The sequence below is a fragment of the Nanorana parkeri genome, unplaced genomic scaffold, assembly GCF_000935625.1.
Source record: "Nanorana parkeri isolate BGI_ZX_2015 unplaced genomic scaffold, ASM93562v1 scaffold128, whole genome shotgun sequence".
Taxonomy (NCBI): domain Eukaryota; kingdom Metazoa; phylum Chordata; class Amphibia; order Anura; family Dicroglossidae; genus Nanorana; species Nanorana parkeri.
In genome coordinates, this window is record NW_017306396.1 from 594,607 (window position 1) to 617,424 (window position 22,818).

Below are 22,818 nucleotides of genomic sequence, written 5' to 3' on the forward strand. Positions count from 1 at the left end.
ACATTACAAGAATCTTGAAAGATGCTGAAGTCACAAGAGTTTACCAAGGATAAGTGTATGCGTATAAGTGTATTCATCCCACAGGTGCCCATGGCATTTCTTGGAAGCACATTGAGAGCTGTCACAATGTTTTAGGACCAGAGTGATCTGATTTATAAATTTCAAGGGCATAGATGACAGTTTGGAGACAGAAAAGAGGACATGTGAATATTCACATTATTATTCTAGTCATTGCCCCTTCTATATGATCAGTTCATTTTATGTAGTTCATTAAATCATTTCTATTAGCTGACCAAATTAAGCACATATATTTACCCATGAATAAATTACTACAACCCACTTTACCACTTGTTAATTAAGGATCAGAGATAGCTTAAAATCAGTTCTCCAGCTCTTGTTTACTTGACAAACCTCAAAACAATTCTGGATTAAAAAAGGAGACTTGTATAGGAAGACTTTTGTGTCTCACTGGCCTGGATAATAGACTTTACCAATGTGGCCTACTTGACACTCTGAAAACCACTACTATGTATTCCCATAAAGAATTACAAATGAAAGAAACAATGTGATGCCATTAGACTACTGGATTAATTCAGTTACAAAAGGACCAGTATCAGATTAATATAATCCAATCTATTGCTTGCTCGAGACAGACCAGAAGCCATGACATCACCTGTTAGACATATTAATATGAGATGGATTACTGCAAGCATATGAGTGAACGGTGCTGTGCATTGCTACACTTTTCACCTTGCTTTTTGCTTTATTAACTTAGCCCGTACATGCATTTCTAAAACACCTGCCTTTCTCTTCTGTGCGCTAGCTGACCTTGTCTTTTCAAAATGTTCTTTTTTTCTGTTTGCACAACCTCTGCATAGCTGTGTTCCATATGTAGATGTCTAAACATTCCACATGTTCTTGGAATCACATAAAAAAGGAAAAGAAGATGCTGAACTTTATTGAACGTTAGTTTTCAGATACACTGTATGTGTCTAAAATCATGTCTCAATAGAGAAAAGAAGATTTGCAGTTTTGAATTAAATGCAAATATGTATGCCAAGCAGACGTTTCTACTAGGGGGAACTAATATTTCTAGTAGAACGTGGCCAAATACTTTGTTTTCCTGTTGGCTTTTTTTATTTATTTTTAAACTCCCTGGTGAACATTGTTGTACAAAGAGGAATGTGTTTTAGGATCAACATGGAACAATAGTCCGGAAGGATCTTTTGAAAAAGATTTTGTAGTTGGATAGAAGAGTTAATATACCTTTGGGCTTCAAAATATGCAGCACAAATGTTGAGTTTAGATTGGATCTATGCATTTGAGCAGATGTATGCCAATCCCCATAGTCAGCTACGCAGCCTTTAGCTTAAAGCGGACCTTTACACTCACAAATCAAATTCTACCAATGGATCCCTCTATGTATCATTAATAATAATACCATAGACATGTCAGATGCAAAATGCTGTGATTTTGAAATACTTACACTTGCAGAGCATTCACTTCTTGCTTTGAAAGGGTAAAATTACTTCAGTTTGCCAAAGCAATGCACACTGGGATTGTCTTGCCATCAGCAGAGCATTGCTGGGAAATTGTATCTGTAATCTCAAGAGATCAGACATTTTCCTCTCCTGAGATGATATGCTTGGTCACATGTCTAGTCACATTTTTCAGAAATCAGGAAGTAATAGGAGCGTAAGTAATCTGCCCTTAGTAAACATGGCCACTGTCAGAAGACTGGGGAAGAAAAGAGAAATAAGTTATGCAAATAATACAAAGCCAGCAATTATCTAGAAGTATGTGATTGTAGATTGTCATTACTAAATATTTCTAAAGGTGTGGTTGTTGTTATTTAAAGTAGGGATGCACAGATACTTTTCGAGTACCAGTGCAGATACTTGGCATTTTCATGAGAACTACCAGGGTTGCAGAGGTTGCAGCTGGGACCTGGCTCTGGCGCTCCACCACTGTCCTGAAATCATTAGTCTGTATTGATTTAGAAAAACTGTCACATGACAATAAACAAAAATGTATCAGTACTCATACTTGTAAGTACTCGGCAAGTACCAGTACTCGTACTCGCAAAACTGGTATCTGTGCATCCCTTTATTTATATTTATAAAAACAAAATCGTACATTATAACATCGATGTACAAATCCCAGGAGCTCCGTGTACTCCTTACAAATGACAGCTGCCTCCTAATTTTTTAATTAATCTCTAGTCTAGCCTTGGAGCTCAAAAGTATCGGTACATGTACTCGTACTTGTACCGAGTACTGTACTTGGTATCTGTGAAACCCTAATTTAAAGATATGGGTATAGGTCCACTTTAAACATTGGTTTTCCTAATAGTTGCCATTTTGTTCTTATAAAATTGTTTCAAATGTAGCATAATGGTTACAAACTAATTGGGTTATAGTAACTGTGTTATAGTAACATTATATCCAGTTTATTTTTAGGCCAGAAAAGCATGCCACATATTTATAGTAAAAACAAACCTTACTTATACTCAAGATAATTAAAAATTAAGTTCAGCCATTATAAACACCTGTTAAAGTTGACCTTTCAGTAGGCAACTATGTAGGTTACCATTGCATTCCATGTTCTGAAAAATGTAAGCTGCTAGGCTGTGTCTGGATTTAGTACTTTTCAGTTATAGATGCAGAACAAGCATGGAGCAAATGACAGCTGGAGAAAAGTTGTACCTCTTTATCTCTGTACTTGTTCTGGGCCAATAATGTCTAAACTAATAACTAAGTTGAAAAGAATAGATAGATAGATAGATAGATAGATAGTAACTGTGTTATAGTAACATTATATCCAGTTTATTTTTAGGCCAGAAAAGCATGCCACATATTTATAGTAAAAACAAACCTTACTTATACTCAAGATAATTAAAAATTAAGTTCAGCCATTATAAACACCTGTTAAAGTTGACCTTTCAGTAGGCAACTATGTAGGTTACCATTGCATTCCATGTTCTGAAAAATGTAAGCTGCTAGGCTGTGTCTGGATTTAGTACTTTTCAGTTATAGATGCAGAACAAGCATGGAGCAAATGACAGCTGGAGAAAAGTTGTACCTCTTTATCTCTGTACTTGTTCTGGGCCAATAATGTCTAAACTAATAACTAAGTTGAAAAGAATAGATAGATAGATAGATAGATAGATAGATAGATAGATAGATAGATAGATAGATAGATAGTTCCATGGACCCATGGTATGTGTGGGATGGTTGTTTGTATTTGCAGTAGAGGTTTTCTATTGTGGTATTGTGTCTTGTAATGATTTAGCAGTCTATGAATTAGCAGTCATGTAATGTGTGTGTGGATCATTGTGATTTAGCTATATGCTAAACTTTTCTTTAAAGAGTACTTGCAACCTGTGTTCAAAAAGAGAGAGACAGAGGGCAAAGCACTAGTCATCAGCATTGCCTGTGGCCTCCATGCAGCTAATGTTTCTTCGGTTTCTGATTTGTAATGCCTTGTTCTCAACTGCGTCTCATGATAGAGACAGGGTTTTGCTTCCTCTTCTGAGACTAGCAGTCAAAGGCACAGTACCTTAGTTCTTACACTACAGATACACAACTATGAGGCTTGGCTTTACACATAGGAGTGGCTAGGCACATTCTTACACCAGAAAGTGCACTGTTAGTTTTTAGGAGCAATTCTAAACAAAAGGTACTTTTCAGGTAGTATTAAGGCTCAAATAACATTTCTAGAAGTTCCCTCCTTACCTCTTCTCTGCTATGTAGTGAGAATCACTGACATGACATCAGCTGAGTTCTTTACATGACTGTAAGTGCCGGGCTCTAGGGTGGCATTTCCATTGTGGAGGCTGTAGAAGAAGAGGTGATAACTTCACCACGAGCTGGTATTTTTTTTTTTTAATAGATGGGGCATTAATTAGTTAAGTTAGAATTGAGCTTTAAAGACATGGCTGCTCAATGACAAGAAAAACAGCCAAATATTATGGTGCATGCCATATTTGTTATATTGTAGTAACCAAAGAAGCATAGTTTCAGCAAGGTCTTTTGTCTAGGCTGAAAATTTCAGCACAGGAATTGAAGAGGTACCAAAAAAAAAATACTAATGTGTATGCTCAATCGCAGATTATTCCTTGCATATAATGCCATTCTAGGATTGCACATTTCCAGCTGACACATACATAAGGCTTTTGACAAGGTGAAAATAATTGTGTTTCAATCATTTGTATGAAGCATGATTGGTTTGTTGGTATCACAGATGTTTAAGATGCAGCAGCTTCAAATGTTATGTTTGGTTTCATTTTTATTTTCAATATCTCTGGCCCAATGAACAGGGTCACTTTCACAAGTAAGTACAACACAAATGAATTACCTCATCTTACTCCCTACAGCCACACACTGCTCCAGTTCTGTTGCCCAGAAAGATTTCATGCTGTAATAATGTAAATCAGCTCTGCCATATGGATGATTGCCTCAGCACCTCTCTGTGAGAAGCCATTTTGCCCATGTTTGTATATGTGGAGAGGAATTAACATTTTGATTTGATAGTAATCCAGCTAATGCTAGTTAATTACTTGGATGGTAGATACCCCAAAGGAAACCGTTGTTTACTGCATACCAGGCTCTTCTGAAATCACAAGTGAATTTCACATTATCATATGGGTTGCGCATGTGCCACTTGTAGAACTTTGGGAAAGCAAAAATGTCAAACTATCCACCTTTCGTTGTAAGAAGCTTGACATCCTTACTCCACAATACTACAGCCCATGAAGAGCCATGCCCTCTTTTAGGATGTTCCCCCATAAGTGTCTGCTCATTGTTTGTCTCTTGAGCCTCAAATTCACTGATATTTCGAACCTACCTCCAAATCATCTGTATATCTTTTCCTTGACCTACTGATACCTCTTCAGTCTTTTGTTTTTCTCTGACTTAGACATGCCCTTACTTCCATTCTCTTTATACTTCCTATACATCTCAGTTTATTAATCTGTATGTTATAAAGTATGTGCCTGCAAAAAAAATTAAATACATTTACAGTTGTAACATCTTTTCTATCTAAATAGAAAATAATTAAATAATTCTCACAAAATGCACCATAGATTCTCCTCAGCACTTTCTGTAACCATATTTGAAGCCTCTTCTCTTTATGTTACACACAATGTTTCAGAGCCGTACGTAACAGTTGCTTTTAGCGTAATGTCATTATATCTTTATAGTTTCAGTTACAATGTTTGAATTTAATATTGAGTACAATGCAAAGTAACATTTATTTTTCTGCTTTAATTCTAGATTCATTGTTATCGCTTGCTTGTTGTTCTTATTGGTAATAGACCTAAATATTTATATTCATTATCTTTCGGAAATTCAAAATGTTCTAAGCTATTTTACATTATTAGTTTATATGTTAGCTGGGAGATATTACAAAAATTCTCGCATATTGTTTTGTCTACTTCCTCCTTTATAGTACAAATTTCCACTCTCCAGCTGGCCCTCCTTGTTAAATCAACTCTGAGCTCCTTTCATGCTCTTCTGGTGTTTTATTCAATTGTTTGATGGCTGTTTTTACTTATGATAGTGTTTCTAATTTTACTTTAGGGTAAAAAATTACAGGTTTCATTTCCATTTTCTGATTCTACATATATTTGGGTTTTTTGGTTCTTTCAACTATTCAGCCGAGCATTCAAATATATTTTCTTCTTTCCCAAGTTAATTTCCATTTTATCTCTTTACGTCATCATTCTCCGATAAAACTCTCTTTTCTGCACCAAATGCTTTGAACAGATTAATAATTCTTTTTGCTTCAATTAGCTTTTCTGTTTAGAGCTTTTTCTTTTTCTTCCCCTTCCCAACTATGTTACTTACTATTCTTTCATAGAATTCAGCTGTATTGCTGTTGTTTTTCTTTCTACTATTGTAAATGTGGCTTTACTCATTTCTTCTATTGCCTTATTATAGTTGCCCAAACAAACCTTCCCTGCTTTATAAAGTGGTTAGAGAGTTAGTCTAAGCTTAATCACTCTCTTCTTATAACTCCCCATTAAAGCCAACTTAATAACACTGCCTCTTTCTGTCTGTCATGTTGTTTGTAAGATAAGATAAAAAATAATTATCAACAGCATGAGTGGAATCTCTACTTATACTGTTTAAGTTTTGCATAACGTGTGTAAGGGTTAGAACCATATTCAGGTTTTTATTGCTACCTGTGTTCTTGCTGGGAATATCTAACTTCACTATTGGTCCTGGTAACCATTCTTTCGGGTACAGAACAGGATGGGAATGCCAAAACTTTTGAGTTGTCACAGGAACCAGAAGGTGAGGTGAAATCTTCCAATGGGTAAACCTGTTCTGGTGACAACTGTCTAAGAGGGGGTGCACCCTTGCCTTGAAAAGCTCTCTTTTTAATTTTTGCTGTGTCTATGGATCAGGAAGTACAGGGAAAAAGACAGTACAAAAAAAAAAAAGACAGGGGTCCTAACTATTCCCTACTCTATCCTAACAAAATGTCTTTACATACACTGTAATGGTCAAAGTAAAGTGGATAGGCCTGAAAATTTAGGTACTACAATATCATATCTAAAATACCTGGGAGGCATAAGAGACTACTGGGTGATTTAAGTAGTCAAAAGCTAGCAAATAATGATATAGTCATTTTTAGGTGGATTGACTTATTATAACTTGCATAATAATATATGTATATATAATAATATATTATATAGTATAATGTCAGTAACCCAAAGATCTGAACGTTACATAACCAAGGTCCTTTTAGAAAACACAGTAGAAAAGATACAGACCTTCCCCCAGGTTGTCTGCCTTTTATTCCTACCTTTTGCTTGTATGCATGCCATTACTCATAGTTCAGTTGTTGATTTTTCAAGAAAGAAGTCAATTACCAGTCAAAACCCTGAGAGTTTGCTGACGGCGAGTCTTTTCATTTTATTATGTTAATCAAGGACATTTGCTGTTCAGAAAATATAGGCTCTCAAAATGCACAGAACGTACAGACATTAATAATGTTTTTGTTGGACTATTTCAACAAATGTTCTTATTTCTGACAAGAAAAAACTGCTACTGAGGTCACTGGTACTTTTCCTTTGCCAGGCACTCAAGGTAACTTATGTGAACAGTCTACATACTAGACTTATTGCTGTTTAAGCATTGCAATAAGTTAAATGGTGGTGGTCATGCACTCTTTAGTATTGACTAACAAAAGGGAGATTCAAGAAATGTTTCTGTTGTTCACATGTAAAACCCAACCTTTCTTCTTTCCAATATATTATTATAAGGCAGACCAGCAGAACACGTTTTGGTATACTTTTTATTCTTTTATGCTTGCATAGACTCTTTTAAACCGGACAGAAAATTATCAGGTTCTTCCTGCTGGCATAAAGAAATTGAAAACAAATTGGATGCTCTGCATATGCAAATAGTATATGGCCAGGCGGAAACCTGCTTCCTATAGTTTCATCATGGCAAGAGTGGTAGAACCTTTGAAGGCATAATAACCAATAAAGGGAATGAATACTGCTTATAAGACAAAACTTGCAGTATCAGATTTGTCAAAAGGTGGGGTAGCAAAGTGATATCAGAATAACAAGCTACAATTAATTACAAATACATTATAGCAATACAATGAGATGCAGTACTTGTTCTGTCACATTTCTCTCCACCCACATGCCATTCATATGCTTAATTACATTTAAAAAAGGTAGTACTGGGCAGCTCTACTTGAATATATAGGGGTTGATTTACTAAAGGCAAATAGGCTGTTCACTTTGCAATCTTTGTAGGAGAAGCTTCCCCTTAGTTTAGTGAATGGGATGAAGCTCTGCTGACTACTATCAGCCAGTCATGTAAGGGTAAAAAAAAGTGTTTTTTTTATTTTCCAGTTCAGTAAGATTTTATATTTATGTTCTTAGAGCTTATCTGACCTAAAACTAAAATAGCAATGAGTAACCATTTTCAGAGTTTGAACAATATTCACTGTAGTAAGCATACTTTTCTTATTGTATCTTTTACTTAAGGTTTATGTTTTGTTGTAATTCTTCAAATTCTGAGCTTTGTTTGTAATGATAAAGGCCACATTGTGTCATTGAAGATTCTGTGAAATCTGTTAAAAATATGTCTGCTTCCATATGAATGCGGAGACATAGATTGGAGATTCTTGTGTTCTGAAGAAAGAATAGCCTGACTTCTTAGCAGATAGTGAGTGTGAGAATATATCAGCTATGACATATATGCCTGGGAATCCCTAATTTAATAGCAGGATGTGCTCATACTAACAGAGTTCACAAGGCACATAGCAACTTCTGTTCATCCCATACATTTCCAAAAACATGGTTGGCTGCATAAAGGGGGAATTCAAGCACATGGAAGCATCATCTGTGGCGTCACACAGAATATTTATCATATTTGCAAAAAGATACTATATATATAGAAACTGCACTTTTTAGGATTCTATTACCATAAACCATTATTGGTTATTTTCTCACAGTTAGCTTGCACTTTTAATGCAGTTAAGCTTATTGTTTAATCCCTCCACCCCCAAATCCCCTCCCTAATCTTATGTTAATATAGATAGAGATAGGAGGTTGCAGAGTCGCTTGTCAAAATCTCGTCCAGGCTCATGCATGCGTTCTGCTATCTCCATTGAATCCTATAGAGATCTTGACTACATTTTACTTATGAGCTCTCAGTGCGGTTCATCATAGGCTGTGGTCTGCATTTTAGACCCCTCCTCCTGTCAGTCATTACAGCCTACACACTTTTCATTTGACCCAGATGAGTCAATCCAGATGCCAACATACAAAACCCATTTCTCAATAGGACTTTCCAAATGCCCAGACTGTTATAAAATGTTGCGTTTAGCTTTTATTGCAGCAACTGAAAAGGATATACATGTGCTGAGCTTTGAAAATACCATCATACCAGGAGTGAAAAAAGTTGCAGTGGTATCATAACATATTCATTCTGGCAGAATTGCCACTTTTGCCTATCATATTTCCTGTCATTTGCTTGCCAGATGGAAAAGTCTTTTTTTGTGGTATCCTTAGTCATGCAATGGGTGAGGCTATCTTGAGTGCTCACTACAGACTCATTGTTCCATGGAAAAATGTTGTGTGCGGATGTAAGTATCAGCCAGTGTCAGCTACTGCTGTGTCATAGGAGATGTTTACACATTACATAGACAATGGATGTATGCCTTCATAAATACACAGATATCTCATTGTAAGAACAAAAACAGATTCATTTGTATCAAACATCATTGTCAGCCAGTGTGTTTTGGAAACAGCAAGTAAGTTGACCTGATGGTGAATTGCAAATGTTATCAGTGAAAAAAAATATTTCATACAGCCTGCATCCAGTCAAAACAAGATGAATTTAAAAAAAGTCCAGCCTCCAGAAAAGAAGAGACAGACCTGATGGGAACCTCCTACAAAATGTATATATCACCCCATACCTTAGAATGACATCATACACCTACCCACTCAACATCAGAACTGATGGGGAACGCCATCATTGTAACTACACAAGCTAAACCCGCCAGTGTCTGTCACTGCTGGTTTATCCTTTAGGTCATGTGATACTGTTCAGCAGTGAGAAACACTGGAGGGTATAGCGTGTGTATTTACAATGATGGCGTTCCCCATCAGGTCTGCTGTGTCAGGTGAGCAGGATTATGATGTCATTCTACGGTATGGGGTAATTTTTTGTAAGCGGTTCCCCATCAGGTCTGTCTGTTCTTTTCTGGAGGCTGGACTTTTGAATTAATAGCTGGCGACGTACACTGTACGTCGTCAGTCACGAAGGGGTTAACTTGATGTAGACTATATCAGTTTTTTCACAAATTACAGTTGCAGTTCCCCACCAGGCCTGCCTACATGCTTTTGTCTGGTTATGAGAAAAAATAAAAACTATTTTCACACAAAGTACTTTTTAGAGTTAACATTTTAATTCCAGGTGGTAATGCAACAAAATAGGAAAAATGCCAAGGTGGGTGAATACTTTAGCAAACCACTGTATATATACATTTAATAGCCTTTTTAGTAGCAACATTATTGGGGTCATTTAGCATTTTACAAAAAAGAAAATGCATACTCTTGTTTTATGTACTTGCTGGGGGTTGAAAAAAAGAGGCTGTTCACTTAGCACAGTGAGTGGTCACTTTGACAGGTGTACGTTTCTTTTGCAAAGTGAACAATAGTAAGGTGAATCTTTGTGAACATTCACTTTGCTAAGTGAACAGTCCCTATTTCGAATGGAAGTTGGAATGGCAGTTCCAGCAGTTGAAACATATGTGTCTGTCTGTGGTATGGTTACATTTTTCACCTGCAGTGAGGTTACTGTAGAAACTGGGTTGGACTTAATGGAAAGCCGCAAGGCTTTGCAGTACAGGGGGTGTCAGCAACATTTCATAGGCACTCTAACAATCATTGACAGTTGTAATGCAGCAATGGAAGTGGAATGACAGGTATGAAGTCAAAAATACTTCATATGTTTATGTCAGAATGATACCTTAATAATAAAAGCACAGTTTGTAAGAGACAACACTTTTACATATCTGCCTCAGCCCATGCATTTATATTGCATCATTTTCAATAATATGTTAGTTTTCCCCAGGGCATGGGAATATAAATGTTGACATACTTTTTAGCTTTTCAGTAGGATTTGTTTTAGAATATGAATTAATTAATATCTCTATAGGGCTTTCCTCCCTTGGGACTCAGAGTGCTTTTTTTTAGCCATCTTGGGTACGATCAGTAGAATTTCATACTTTGGGCCAGTTTTAGACAACAGCCAATTAAACTGCAAGAATATTTTTGGAGTGTGGGAGAAAACTGGATGAGCCGTATAAATAGGGTAGAACAGATAGAACATGCAAACCCCACGCATATAGTGTCCTGACTGGGACTCCAACTAAGAAGCCTAGTGCTGCAAGTCTAACTGGAATGTATCATTCTGCCAAGTTGAAAAAGAATAGTATTTGGGTTTGTGCAATGCATTAATGGTATTGGTCAAAATTTATATTTTTGGGGGGGTTTATAAAATAACATTCCCTACCATAATATGATGTTATATGTACTTGCATCACAGTTCAGTACAGAAGTAACCAGTGATATATATTATACATAGATTATACGTAGATTGTTTACAGTACATTTTGTCCAAGCTTTGTAGAAAGTACATAGTCAACTGGGGTATTACTGTCAGACTTTGCAGTTGCATTGAAATGTAAGGCTCTATTTTTATATTTCTAATTGTATAATTAGACTTGATGACCATTATGTTTAATATGTTGCTGGTGTTAGTATTTGCTTGTAACTGTTTTCAAGTAATAAACGAGTAAGAAAAGTGGCTTTAGGTGTTTTAGAAGGTTTTGCAAGGGTACATTTTGTAAACTTTGATTTTTCTCAAGATGTATATATAAACAGTATATAAATCTCAGAGTAAGAAATATGCATTGCAAAATGTTATTTCCCAGTATGATGTCTGAATGTGCATGGTATCATGGATTTTATTCTAATTTGTGTTTTTGTTTTTTTTTGTAGCCGAAACTGCTGGCCAAGGAGCTCCTTGATTTAGTAGCATCACACTTCAATCTGAAAGAAAAAGAATATTTTGGTATAGCATTTACGGATGAAACGTAAGTATAAATTGCAATAATCAGAAACTCTTATTTTTGATAGATTACATCACACATCAGATGAGGAAAATGAGTGTCACTGGAACAGGAAGGGACAGCCTGCAATAAAAATCTCCAATGGGAACACAGACGATAATATAAACTTAATTAAAAGTGACACTAAACTCAGGAGTTAAATCTTAAAAATACATTCAAGTACCTTAACTATTTAAAAAAATGTATCTTATTGTGTATCACTTAGCTATAGATCCTCAAATCATTTCTGAATTGGTGCTGACACAGTCCTTCCTTCTGCAGGGTGGCTACTTTTGTTCCCTATGGTCCCTGTGTGATGTAAAGTAGCCATCGCTCGAAGCTCACTCCCATGATGGACTACAATCTAAACTAAAAGTGAGCTTGTAGTCCAGGAGAAGTGAGCTTGGAGCGGGGGCTACCTTACAACACACACAGGCACCATGTGGAACAAAAGTAACCACCCCCCAGATGGAAGGACAGTGTCAGCACCAATTCAGAGATGATTTGACGATCTACAGCTATAGTAATAGCCGCAAATGTGCGTAATCCGCGCGTATGTTAAAAAAGTTTTGTTTTCGTGCCATCCGGTTTTCCGTGTGGTTTTAGCACCATATGTGATATACAAATAAGATACATTGTTCTTAATAGTTAAGGTACTTAAATGCATTTTTAAGGTTTCACTTTAAAAACTACAAAAAAAACTTTGGCTTTTCAATGGTATTTTAACCATTTGAAATACACAACATACTTTTTTGGAGATGCAAAATATTTTTTTTATTGTGAAACAAAAGTAGACATTTGTTGTTTGTTATTTAATACTTGAAACCGCCTTTGGATGCATTTATAGCTGTATTTCTTTTGGGATACGTTACTGCCAGCTGTGCACATGTAGATACTCTACATTTCTTCCCCTATTTTATTTAGAAGCAGTGACAGGTTGGATAAGCACTGTTAGTAAACAGCAGTTTTCAGTTTTCCAACAGATTCTCAATAGGATTGAGTCTTGAGCTTTGAATGGCCATCCTAAGACATTCAGGTTCAGTATTAAATTAGTATATTTGCTTTTGCTGTGTGTTTAAAGATTTTGGTCCTGCTTGAAGGTAAACTTCCTCGCCAGCCTTAGGTCTCCCGTAGTATAAGACAAATGTTCCTCTAGAACTGCCCTGTATTTGGTCAGTAATAAGAGCAAGATGGATGGAGCCAATTTCTCAGTCCTGCTAATGAAAAGAATCCTCACAACATGATGCTGCTACCATCATGCTTCACAGTGGGAATGGTGTTCTCAGGGTAATGATCAGTGTTGGGTTCCTGCCACATGTAGAGTTTTGCACTATGTTTTAAAAAACGATTTTCAAAAGATTCACTGTTTTCGTAATTAGCAAATACATATTCTCACTGCTCTTCTTCAGAAAATGAGAAATGTCAATGTTTATTATGCTTTTGTTGTTCATCTACATCTATAATCTAGATGCAATGTTCTCCCAGACCACTGCTGATATCTTTGTACTACCCAAATAGTCACATAAAGGTACATGGGAAGTATTTTGCTGTTTTATAAACACTGTGGGGGGAATTTATCAAAACAGGAGCAGACAGAATGTGGAGCAGTTGCCCATGGCAACCAATCAGCATCTCTCTTCAGTTTGTTCAGGTAAGATTTGAAAATGAGACAGAGAAGCTGATTGGTTGCAGTGCAAATCTGCTCCAGACTTTGTTTGCTTACGTTTTGATAAATTCCCCCCGTGTATTTTCTACTTCTTTCAGGTATGTTAAGTAGGTGACATAAGCAACACCACTGCTTATTATTTTCACTTCCCTTATTTATATCATTATAAGCATATGCTAAGATATCCACTTTGGAGCTTGTTCTGCTGTTTCCAATGTTCACTTGTCGTTATTATGGATACACTTACCCACCACTGGGCAAAACATTAGTGCAAGTACCCAGTTCACTGTTGTGGTGTTTGAGAATTAGAAATCATTTTTATGAATTAACTTATGTAACAACGCAGTGTATAAAAGAGATTCTTTTGTAAAATACCTAATTCTATTTAAAGTTGCCCAGGGATTCATTTCATCCCTGGGTTAGTGGGTTAGAACTCTATTGAATCATGTGGTACATGCCCTCTTCACCAGTCGGCTGTGATGTAACGCTGAACACTTCCCAGAAATGTAAATTGCATTTGATAGTATCTGTAATCTTTAAATGTGTCCTCTATGCAGAGTCACTTTCACAGCAGGCAGTGCTGATTTTAGACAAGATGAGACACACGGCAAAGTTTGAAAATGACCACACCTTTATAAAATTACAAAGAAAAAAATAATAAGCCAATTAGAGAAAATATCAAGCTAACAGTTCATTTCCATTATATTATTGTGACAGTGCTTCCCCATATAGTATTTTAATGGTTAGCCCTTGTATAGTTGCAGGCAGTGAACAAGCCTATTTATTAGTGTCCCCCTCACCTCAAGGAAGCAGTTTCCTACATCCCTACTGCTGTCTCAAGTGCCTTACATGGACGGTAAATTCAAAACAATACGCTGGAGAGTGTGGGCAGCATGATGAAATTCAGGTCAGTGGGTCAGGATCTACTACAGGCAGATCCCAAGAAGGTTGAGACCGCAGGGAAATGCTCTTTTTGCCCCACCCAAATGACTGTCCTCAGGGGCACATAGTAGAAGTGTTTCTTCAAAGCGTTGTATGAAATGAAAACATATCCCATTAGTTCACCTATGTACAATCAATTGTAATTTTCTTACTGAATATTTCCATGCACTATTCTGGTCTATGTAAAGCAGCGGTTCTCAACCTGTGGGTCGGGACCCCTTTGGGGGTCGAATGACAATTTGCCAGGGGTCGCCGGGAGTCTCCCACTATTAGATAGCTATTAGATTATCATCATTATTATTAATAATAAAAGCTGACACCCTCGGCTTGTGTTATATGGTTTGCCATTTTAGCTGTTACAACAGTGGTTCTCAACCTGTGGGTCGCTGTGTGATTTCTGCTGTGCTAGGTGAGAGTCCTCCTCAGCCCTCTCCTAGCGCAGCAGTGTCAGTTCTCCCGCCGCGCCACCAGATGTCGCTGCAGCAGCCGCGTCAACCTTAAATTTTACCGTTGGGGGGTCACCACAACTTGGCAAATGTTACCAAGGAGTCCCGGCCCTAGAAAGGTTGAGAACCACTGATGTAAAGCAAGACCACCAACTATAAACCTGTAGATAAAGCAAAACATTTAGAAATAAAGGCTGTATTTCTTTGGAATTGTGGTGGTGTCTTCTGGAAAGAATTAGGGGGAAAAAAACCCGTCAGTAAAGCAGTCTTACAAATCTCATCATAAAGCAACACTGAGATTAAATTATTATTCACTGTGAGAGTGAATCATAGTTCATGTTTTTTTCCTCACTGCTGTTTCTTGGACCAGAATGTAGTTTGGCTTAACCCGCAAAAGAGTACTATTGTGTTATGATCCATAGCAGCTAATTGGATAGTCATTTTTAATAGTTTAACTGGTCTTAGACAAAATAAATCTAATAACTGGCTATACATTTTATGTTATTCATGTTGGTAAAATATGTGTCATTTTATGAAGAAAGACACTTTTTATGTAAGTATTTTAATGGGTATTGGCTACTGCTCAGAGTAGCCATTCAGGCCAAGACAATGCAGGCACCGAAGATAGAAGTGCTGATGTCTTTCTGAGAAATATCATTGTTGTACACATGGCATAGATGAATAAAATAAACATGCTTATTATAGACCAAGTCTAACTAATCCAAGTACCCAGACAGTATATCTGGAAGGTCTGTGGCAAGATTTTTTGTGAACTAAAGCAAGATAACATCCAGTACAGAAGGGCGAAAGACAGAACTAGGAACTCTATCAAAGAGATCTCACCAAAAGAGTCCGAAAGAGTTGTGAGAAGCCAAACATTAATTCATCTTGCTGGCAGCCACTAAAAAATGAAGTATCAATTTTAGGTGGTTTTAAGCTGTACTGTGAATAGTATTATATATTTCATTAGTTATGATATATCTCTTTTTCTGGGTGGCAAAAAGAAAAGTAGTAGTAAATATGCTCAAAAAGAAAATATACTCTGATTATAAAATAAAGGTACTATCATGCCTTTTAAGAACGGTATGCCTAATTAAATATTCACAGGGTTATTCACAAAAGGGTGAAGAGTTTGGAGAAGGCAGGAGAAGTGATCAATCTAGGACAAAATAGCTGAAGTGGAAAGTGAGCTGAATTGGAGAATTTTTCCAAATCAGCTATGTTGTCCTAGATTGTTCACTTCTCCTGCCTTCTCCAAACTCTTCACCCTTTTGTGAATAACCCTGTCAGTGTCTGGGATTATATCAGGTCTTGTTTCCATGTCCAACAGCTATTAAATTTGGGCTTATTTACTCCGAGTCAAATACATATATGACCTAGCTAGGTTTTTTAACTACCATTACAAATATAATAACAGCAGGTGTGACTTGCCATGAAAAAATAACACACATGTATTTTGATATTTAGCATGTGTGATATTGTTAAACAGTGAATTTAAGAATCTGAATGCTTTCCTTATTCTGTAATAAGGGTAATCTTCCATCAGACCAAAATTGGGTCACATAACCAGTGCTGTTGCAGTGACCCTGATGCCTCTGGGCAAAAAAACTTGGAGTACTAAACCATGATGATATTGTATAGGCTGAGTATAAAAAATAACTGTCTAATCACAATGGGCCCACTTTAATTGTTTAACATATTTTATTTATGATTGTTTGGTTTGAATTCATGCTGTATATATGACTGAAGCAGTGTGGTTTCATAGGTAGCACTGACCTCCTAAGGAGCTGCTGGATTTTAACAGGTCCTCCTAGACTTCCTACTGGTGATTTGCCTTGTAGCTCAATAATATAGCTTAATTCCTATTGTTTTTGTCTTTGCCAGGGGGCATTTGAACTGGTTACAGCTTGACCGAAGAGTACTTGAACATGACTTCCCCAAAAAGTCTGGTCCAATTGTCCTGTACTTCTGTGTAAGGTGAGTTGCTCTCCAGCATCTTATATTGGTAAAAGTTAAAGCAAGGAATACAATTTTCCAAATTATATGAGCAGTTCCTGGCATTAGGTAATATTCTCACCTTGCCATGCTGTATTTAATGTTAAAAAAAATGTCCATAGTAGGGGAGTAGGCTTGTCTTTACAGTCCAGATGCCAAAGCTGCAATTGTGGGTTGTGATGTAAAAATGTAAGAATTCTCTTGAAATACACTATCTAGCAGTATATCTAAGAGTTCTCATGTACATCTACCTCTACCTGTAATGATGAATATTTTACCAGTATCTATCTACAGAGCAATTTTCTATACACTATGCCTTTGAAAGTATAAGCATGGATTCTTTATGAATGTATCTATATCAGATTTTAACAGTTCATTTGCCAAAATCCAGCTTCTCCCAGTACCATGAGTCTGGAAAAAAAATGGAGACACACATTTGCTATAGCCAACAGCAATAGAGAGAAATGAACTCTAAATATAGCTGAAAATCTTCCCTGATGTCAGGTTTCTTTACAGATCTATTATCCCTACATCTGGTATTGTGGAGTTTTTGCTCTTAATGAAAAGGTTTGGGAATTCTAAGGAAAGCCTTGCCGTTGTGAAATTAAGAATAATTCGTGTTGAGTTATATTCCTTCTCTTCCAATAACCAGAGCTCACTGTTATGTGAGCTCTGAGGCACTAATGGTCAGCATTGGGGGTTAGAGCTATAAGAGTCTTGGAGGTATCTTAGATTCTAAGTGATCCCATTCAGAATGAGGCCATAGTCATTTAATTAATCTTGTTATTGCATTCATAAGAAAACTATGGAATTTTCTTTTTTTAAAACACCCAGTTATGCAAGTTACTTTGTTACCAAGTTGTTGTAAAATCAGTGCACATGTTTCTGTGTTTGCAGATGATACTAAAATTGGAAGGGTAATAGACACAAGCTTAGATATTATAACATTACAGGATGACCTGGATAAAATAGGGGAGTGGGCAACTATATGGCAGATGAGGTTTAATGTTAAAAAATGTAAAGTAATGCATTTTGGGGTTAAAAATAGGCAAGTGGAATACACATTAATGGGTACTCCACTAGGGAAGTCGGAAATGGAAAAAGATTTGGGGGGTCATAATCGACCACATATTGAATAACAGCATGCAATGCCAGGCTGTGGCAAACAAAGCTAGCAGAGTACTGTCATGCATTAAAAAGGGAATGTACTGTAGAGACAAAGCAATACTTTTGCCACTTTACAGATTACTGGTTCGGCTACATCTTGAGTATGCAGTTCAATTTTGGTCACCAATCCACAGAAAAGATGTCCTTGAGCTAGAGAGAGTCCAGAGAAGGGCAACAAAACTAATTAAGGGACTGGGAGACCAAAGCTTTGAGACAAGGTTGCTAAATATAAATTTGTTCATGCTGGAAGTGAGGAGATTAAGATGGGACATTATTTTGATGTATAAAATGTTTAGTGGTGATGGCAACATCAGCAATAAACGTTTTACTATAAACTCCCTAAAAAAGACTAGATGCCACCACCTAAAATTGGTAGGGAAAAGATTTAACCACAAAGGGCGTAGGGGATTATTTTCTGTCAGAGTGGTTACATTTTGGAACTCTCTGCCACAAGCAGTGGTATCAGCAGAGAGTATTGAATCATTCAAAAATCAATTAGATACCTTCCTAAGAGACTGTAACATTCAGGGGTACTGGTACTCTTAAAAACTAAGACCATACAGGGACTAATATACACACATGCACACACAACATACACACAGACACACATAGGTAGAACATGATGGACCTGTGTCTTTATTCAACCTCAAATACTATGTAACTATGTATCTTTTCAAAACATATTTCATGTTTAATGATCTACAGACCTTGGGCAATTGCCTCTATCTGAACTAAAAAAATATAGCAATAACATTACAAACTGTGTATGGAAACAACTTGAAATGTGTTGCCCACTATAACTAAAACTAAAATAATTCTTCTATATTTTAATTAAACATTTTGAATGATAACAGCCTGGACCCTCAGGCATATTAGCAAACATTATTTCAGGTATTGATAAAGTTAACCCAGCCTAGAAGTAAAAATATGTGGGATCTCTGTTTACCCAAATATGAATCTAGATTGGATTTTTCGTTGTAGAGGAGGCAATATGTACCGTAACAAGCAAGAGCTTATCTGCTGTGTCACTGCAAATACTTTAATAGCACCATTTTAACAGGGGTCAGAAAGTGGACCATAAACTTCACTGGTTTCCTGCAGCAGCTTTTTAGAACTATTTTATCTTAAAGCACAGATACAATGCTGTAATTAACAAAGCAGGATACCATACAGCGGTATACCTTTTGGTGTGGGGATACAAGTTGATACAGCTGGTATGCTGGTATATTTCATAGGATGGGGGAACATATTTTTCATTTTAGTTTGCAAAACGACTAAACACGCAGCAAACTTGATGCAGATTAAATCCTAAATACTTAAGATAATGTATCAGTTTGGTTTCTGTTGGTAACATTCATCAGACCCTTCGATATATGAGGGTGTTAGCATACCTCTGAAATAAAACATTGACATATAGAGGATGATTTACTAAAGGAGTTCAAAATGTCCACACAATACATTGTGTAAAAATTTGCTTTAATTATTTAATCATAACAATTAATAATTGTTTATTTATTTATTCTGGACATGATTGGATACTTTAAGTGAATATTCACACAATGTATTATATGAAGAATGTTAACTAATTTAGTGAATCAGCATCATGTCATCTTATTTTCAAGAAAGAACCCATATTTGTAGAAAAGGATTATGTTATTGGGGTGTAGCATGTATTAGATTGACAGAATTTAATAGAACCTGAAGCAATAGATCTATGTGGTTTACAAATTGGTACCAAAAGTTAAATTTAACACATAAAACACAAAAATGCAAATTTCAGATACTACTTTTATTGTTGTGCCTGTATTTCTCATTACTACACAAGCTTATAATTCAAGAGAAAAAACATCCCATCCATACTAAATCTAGGCCAAGCTGGTAAAGCACAGTTCACTCTCTATTTTGAAGAAGCATTGAAAGTGATGGTATACATCATACTGGTTCCATCTGTAGTGAGTGTGTCTTTTATTTGTATCCACATTTCATTCAAAAAATATAGAGGAATGACATCAATTATTGTGCCCTACCTTATGGTGTGGTCTATAGTTTGTAGAATACATTAGATGGGTGTGAGATGCAATAACTTGTAAGATTCTATTGAAAATCACAAAGAAAATAAAGTATTCAGAACTACTGATTTAAAACAGTTTTAATCAAGATCTACAGTATGTTGGCCTCAGCTAGACATCAGTGTAATCTTATTGGATAAATGAGATCTCATTTTTATAAATTAGCTTCTTAATCCCTCTGCATGGTGGGCAGACATGTAGATTGTTATATACAAATCCGTTTAAAACAGGTAGAAATAAGCTGGATTGAAAGGTCGTGCCGGGACATGGGGAAGTCACGCCTGGCTGTCAAAGGCAATCAAGGAATCTGACAAAGCAGAGGAAACTTTCAAGCAATGTTTTATGGCAATGACATGACTGTATATAACAGGATGCAGTAATTACTGCTACTATATTTCATTTTAATGAGAGAATGCCAATAAAAGCAAAACACAAGAAAAATCAGGAAACAAATCACTACTCTGAATAGACTGATTAGCAGCATCCTGAACTGCCATGGGTAAATCCGGGAAGCTAAGTTCTCAGTGAGACACAGTATTGGCCCAAAATACCAAGACATGCAAGAGATATTATATCTGACTGCTACGTTTCATTATAGTCATCTTACAATGCTAAATACTGAAATGTATGCAGTTATTTTGGGATGTACAATACATAAAGCACAGCATCTGCTCTAAAGTAGAACTCTGAGATCCCTCCAGTCATGTGACCAGTGCTGGACCTGGTTTGGGGTACTGACATAGAAATGGAGCTGGTCAGTTTTTTACCTTGCATAAGCATTATCCTCCTCCTCCACAAAGGTCACGTCACCAATGCCTTGGCATTAATTACATGACAAGCTACATAAGGAAGCACTGACCTATTTTCAGTAGTAAATGTATGCTTTTCACAAATGCAATTTCAAGGTTGAATACTGTACTTGGACAACACATGTAGAAGAGATAAGTGAGCTTTATGGGAAGGGAACACAGCCTACCACATCAGCAGGACTCTGGCACAGAAATGTGTCAACTGACATTTTATTTAATTTGTGCTGAAGTGTAGCAACCACTACAGCAACCAACCAGTTATAGTACAGGAGTTGTAGTCCATTGTCTTAGCAATAGGTTGTTTTAAAAGCCAGGGACCAGAAAGCCCACCACTTTCATGTGTGAGGTTGACTATGGTCTGGCAATTTAAAATGTTTGCAAATATGCCATAACCTATATATCTCTTTTATTGGTGGAGTAAAATAGGCATCATTCTCTAATGTTTGCATCAGCAAGTAGCAAAATAGGTCCAAAAAGAGACATCAGTGTGGGCAAACATGATGAACCAAATAAGACATAATCTTGTTAAAAAAAAGAGTTATATTTAGTTGTAGAGTTAAGAAAAGAAAAATATTATTTTCTACTCTAATACACTTTTTTTCACAAGCCACAGGTTAACAAAACATCATATAGTCACATGGTTTGCCATCAAGGCCCAGAATATGATTCTGGTCCCATAAAAGAAAAATATTGCCAAGATCCAGCATGCCTTTTTCTCAGAAATCAGCATGTGCACTTTTTAACATATGCCATGTTTTATTGCACTGTCAGGCATCTTTAATAGCTTCAGACAAGAGGATACTGGGCTGTAATTCCCTGGAGTTGGCAGCCTTACAGTAAGAGATTCGTGGCAAAAGCTTTTTATCTTATGTTAAAATAACCATTGATTTTCTCTTTATTTATTGTGTCCAGGTCAGTATCAAATTAGCCAAATGCTATGGCATAATGTTTTGTCAGCTTTCTAGTCTTGCTGAGCTTTTGACAAAGTACTGGGATTTTCTAATGTTGAATCATTGCAAGCCAAGATTATTTGTCTACCCTACTACAGATTTTTCTTTTGCATGCACAACACTGACAGTCATTTTCTTTTAATGCATACCATATGTATCATTGATAGAAAAGGAACACTTTCATCACTTATCAAAATGTTTCTATGTAAATATCTATGCCAGGGCTTGAAAATTCCGCTCGCCCGCTCGCCAAATGTGAGGGGAAATTCCTTTCTGGCGAGCACAGTAATGCCCTGCACATTTATTGATAGAGCGGGTGGCTTGCAATGCGATCCCCAGGGCCCGGGGATCGATTTGCGTTCCACTTGCGCTCCAAGCCTCGTTTTGAAGCCGACTTCCGGGTTCCGACTTCCGGCTTCTTCTTCGGCACCGCCGTTACACTGGCAGCGCCGCTGAGGGGACAGGTGAAGGAGAGGTCCGCTCTCCTCCGCTGAGGGAGACACGAAGAAAGGCCCGCTCTCCACCGCCGTGGGGCCTAAATATTTCATAAGTAAAAAAAAAAAACAAAGCACAGCACACCTATGCATAGTAGGCTACAAATTTCATTTAAAATAAAAACATATATTTTCTATAAAATTGGTAGCTGACTATGCATAGGAACCCATGTGCTAAATAAGTACTAACTACTTACTACTTAAAGAATTCACGTAACGCGGCTTAATTCACTATTGCTTAAACGTATTGCTTTCAGGGGGCGTGTTTGGGGGGTGGGGTTGGGAGACGGGCCTGGGAGTGGGGATGGAGGCAGATCTGGGTAAGTTTTCGTGTGGCAACTGGTGGAGAGTAAGGTTTTTGCCTGGCTAGTAGGTCTAGACTTGAAATTTTAAGCCCGGATCTATGCAATTTAGAAAGTGCATGTATGAGATAAATGTATACAGTAGATATATATGTGTTTGTGTGTTTGTGTGTATACCACTTGAAAATGTTATGTAATCCGTTAGTTCTATTTGACTGCTTTTGCAAATCCCACACAGCTGCCACACAGCATAGACAGTGACTGTGGTGTAGTGATATGTGAATCTCAAGGCTGGATAAATCCCCTGCCTATGCAAACAGTAACAATATATATAT

The 22,818-nt window shown here is 36.8% G+C and overlaps 1 protein-coding gene across 2 annotated transcripts in view; it reads left to right on the forward strand.

Moving 5' to 3' along the window:
* FRMD4A (FERM domain containing 4A) overlaps positions 1-22,818 on the forward strand; it is a 246,056-nt gene that overhangs the window by 99,762 nt on the left and 123,476 nt on the right. For both annotated transcript variants that reach the window (XM_018553740.1, XM_018553741.1), the window contains exons 3-4: positions 11,534-11,628; positions 16,582-16,674. In XM_018553740.1, coding sequence (XP_018409242.1) covers positions 11,534-11,628; positions 16,582-16,674 — 188 coding nt within the window. The remainder of the gene's footprint in view (positions 1-11,533; positions 11,629-16,581; positions 16,675-22,818) is intronic.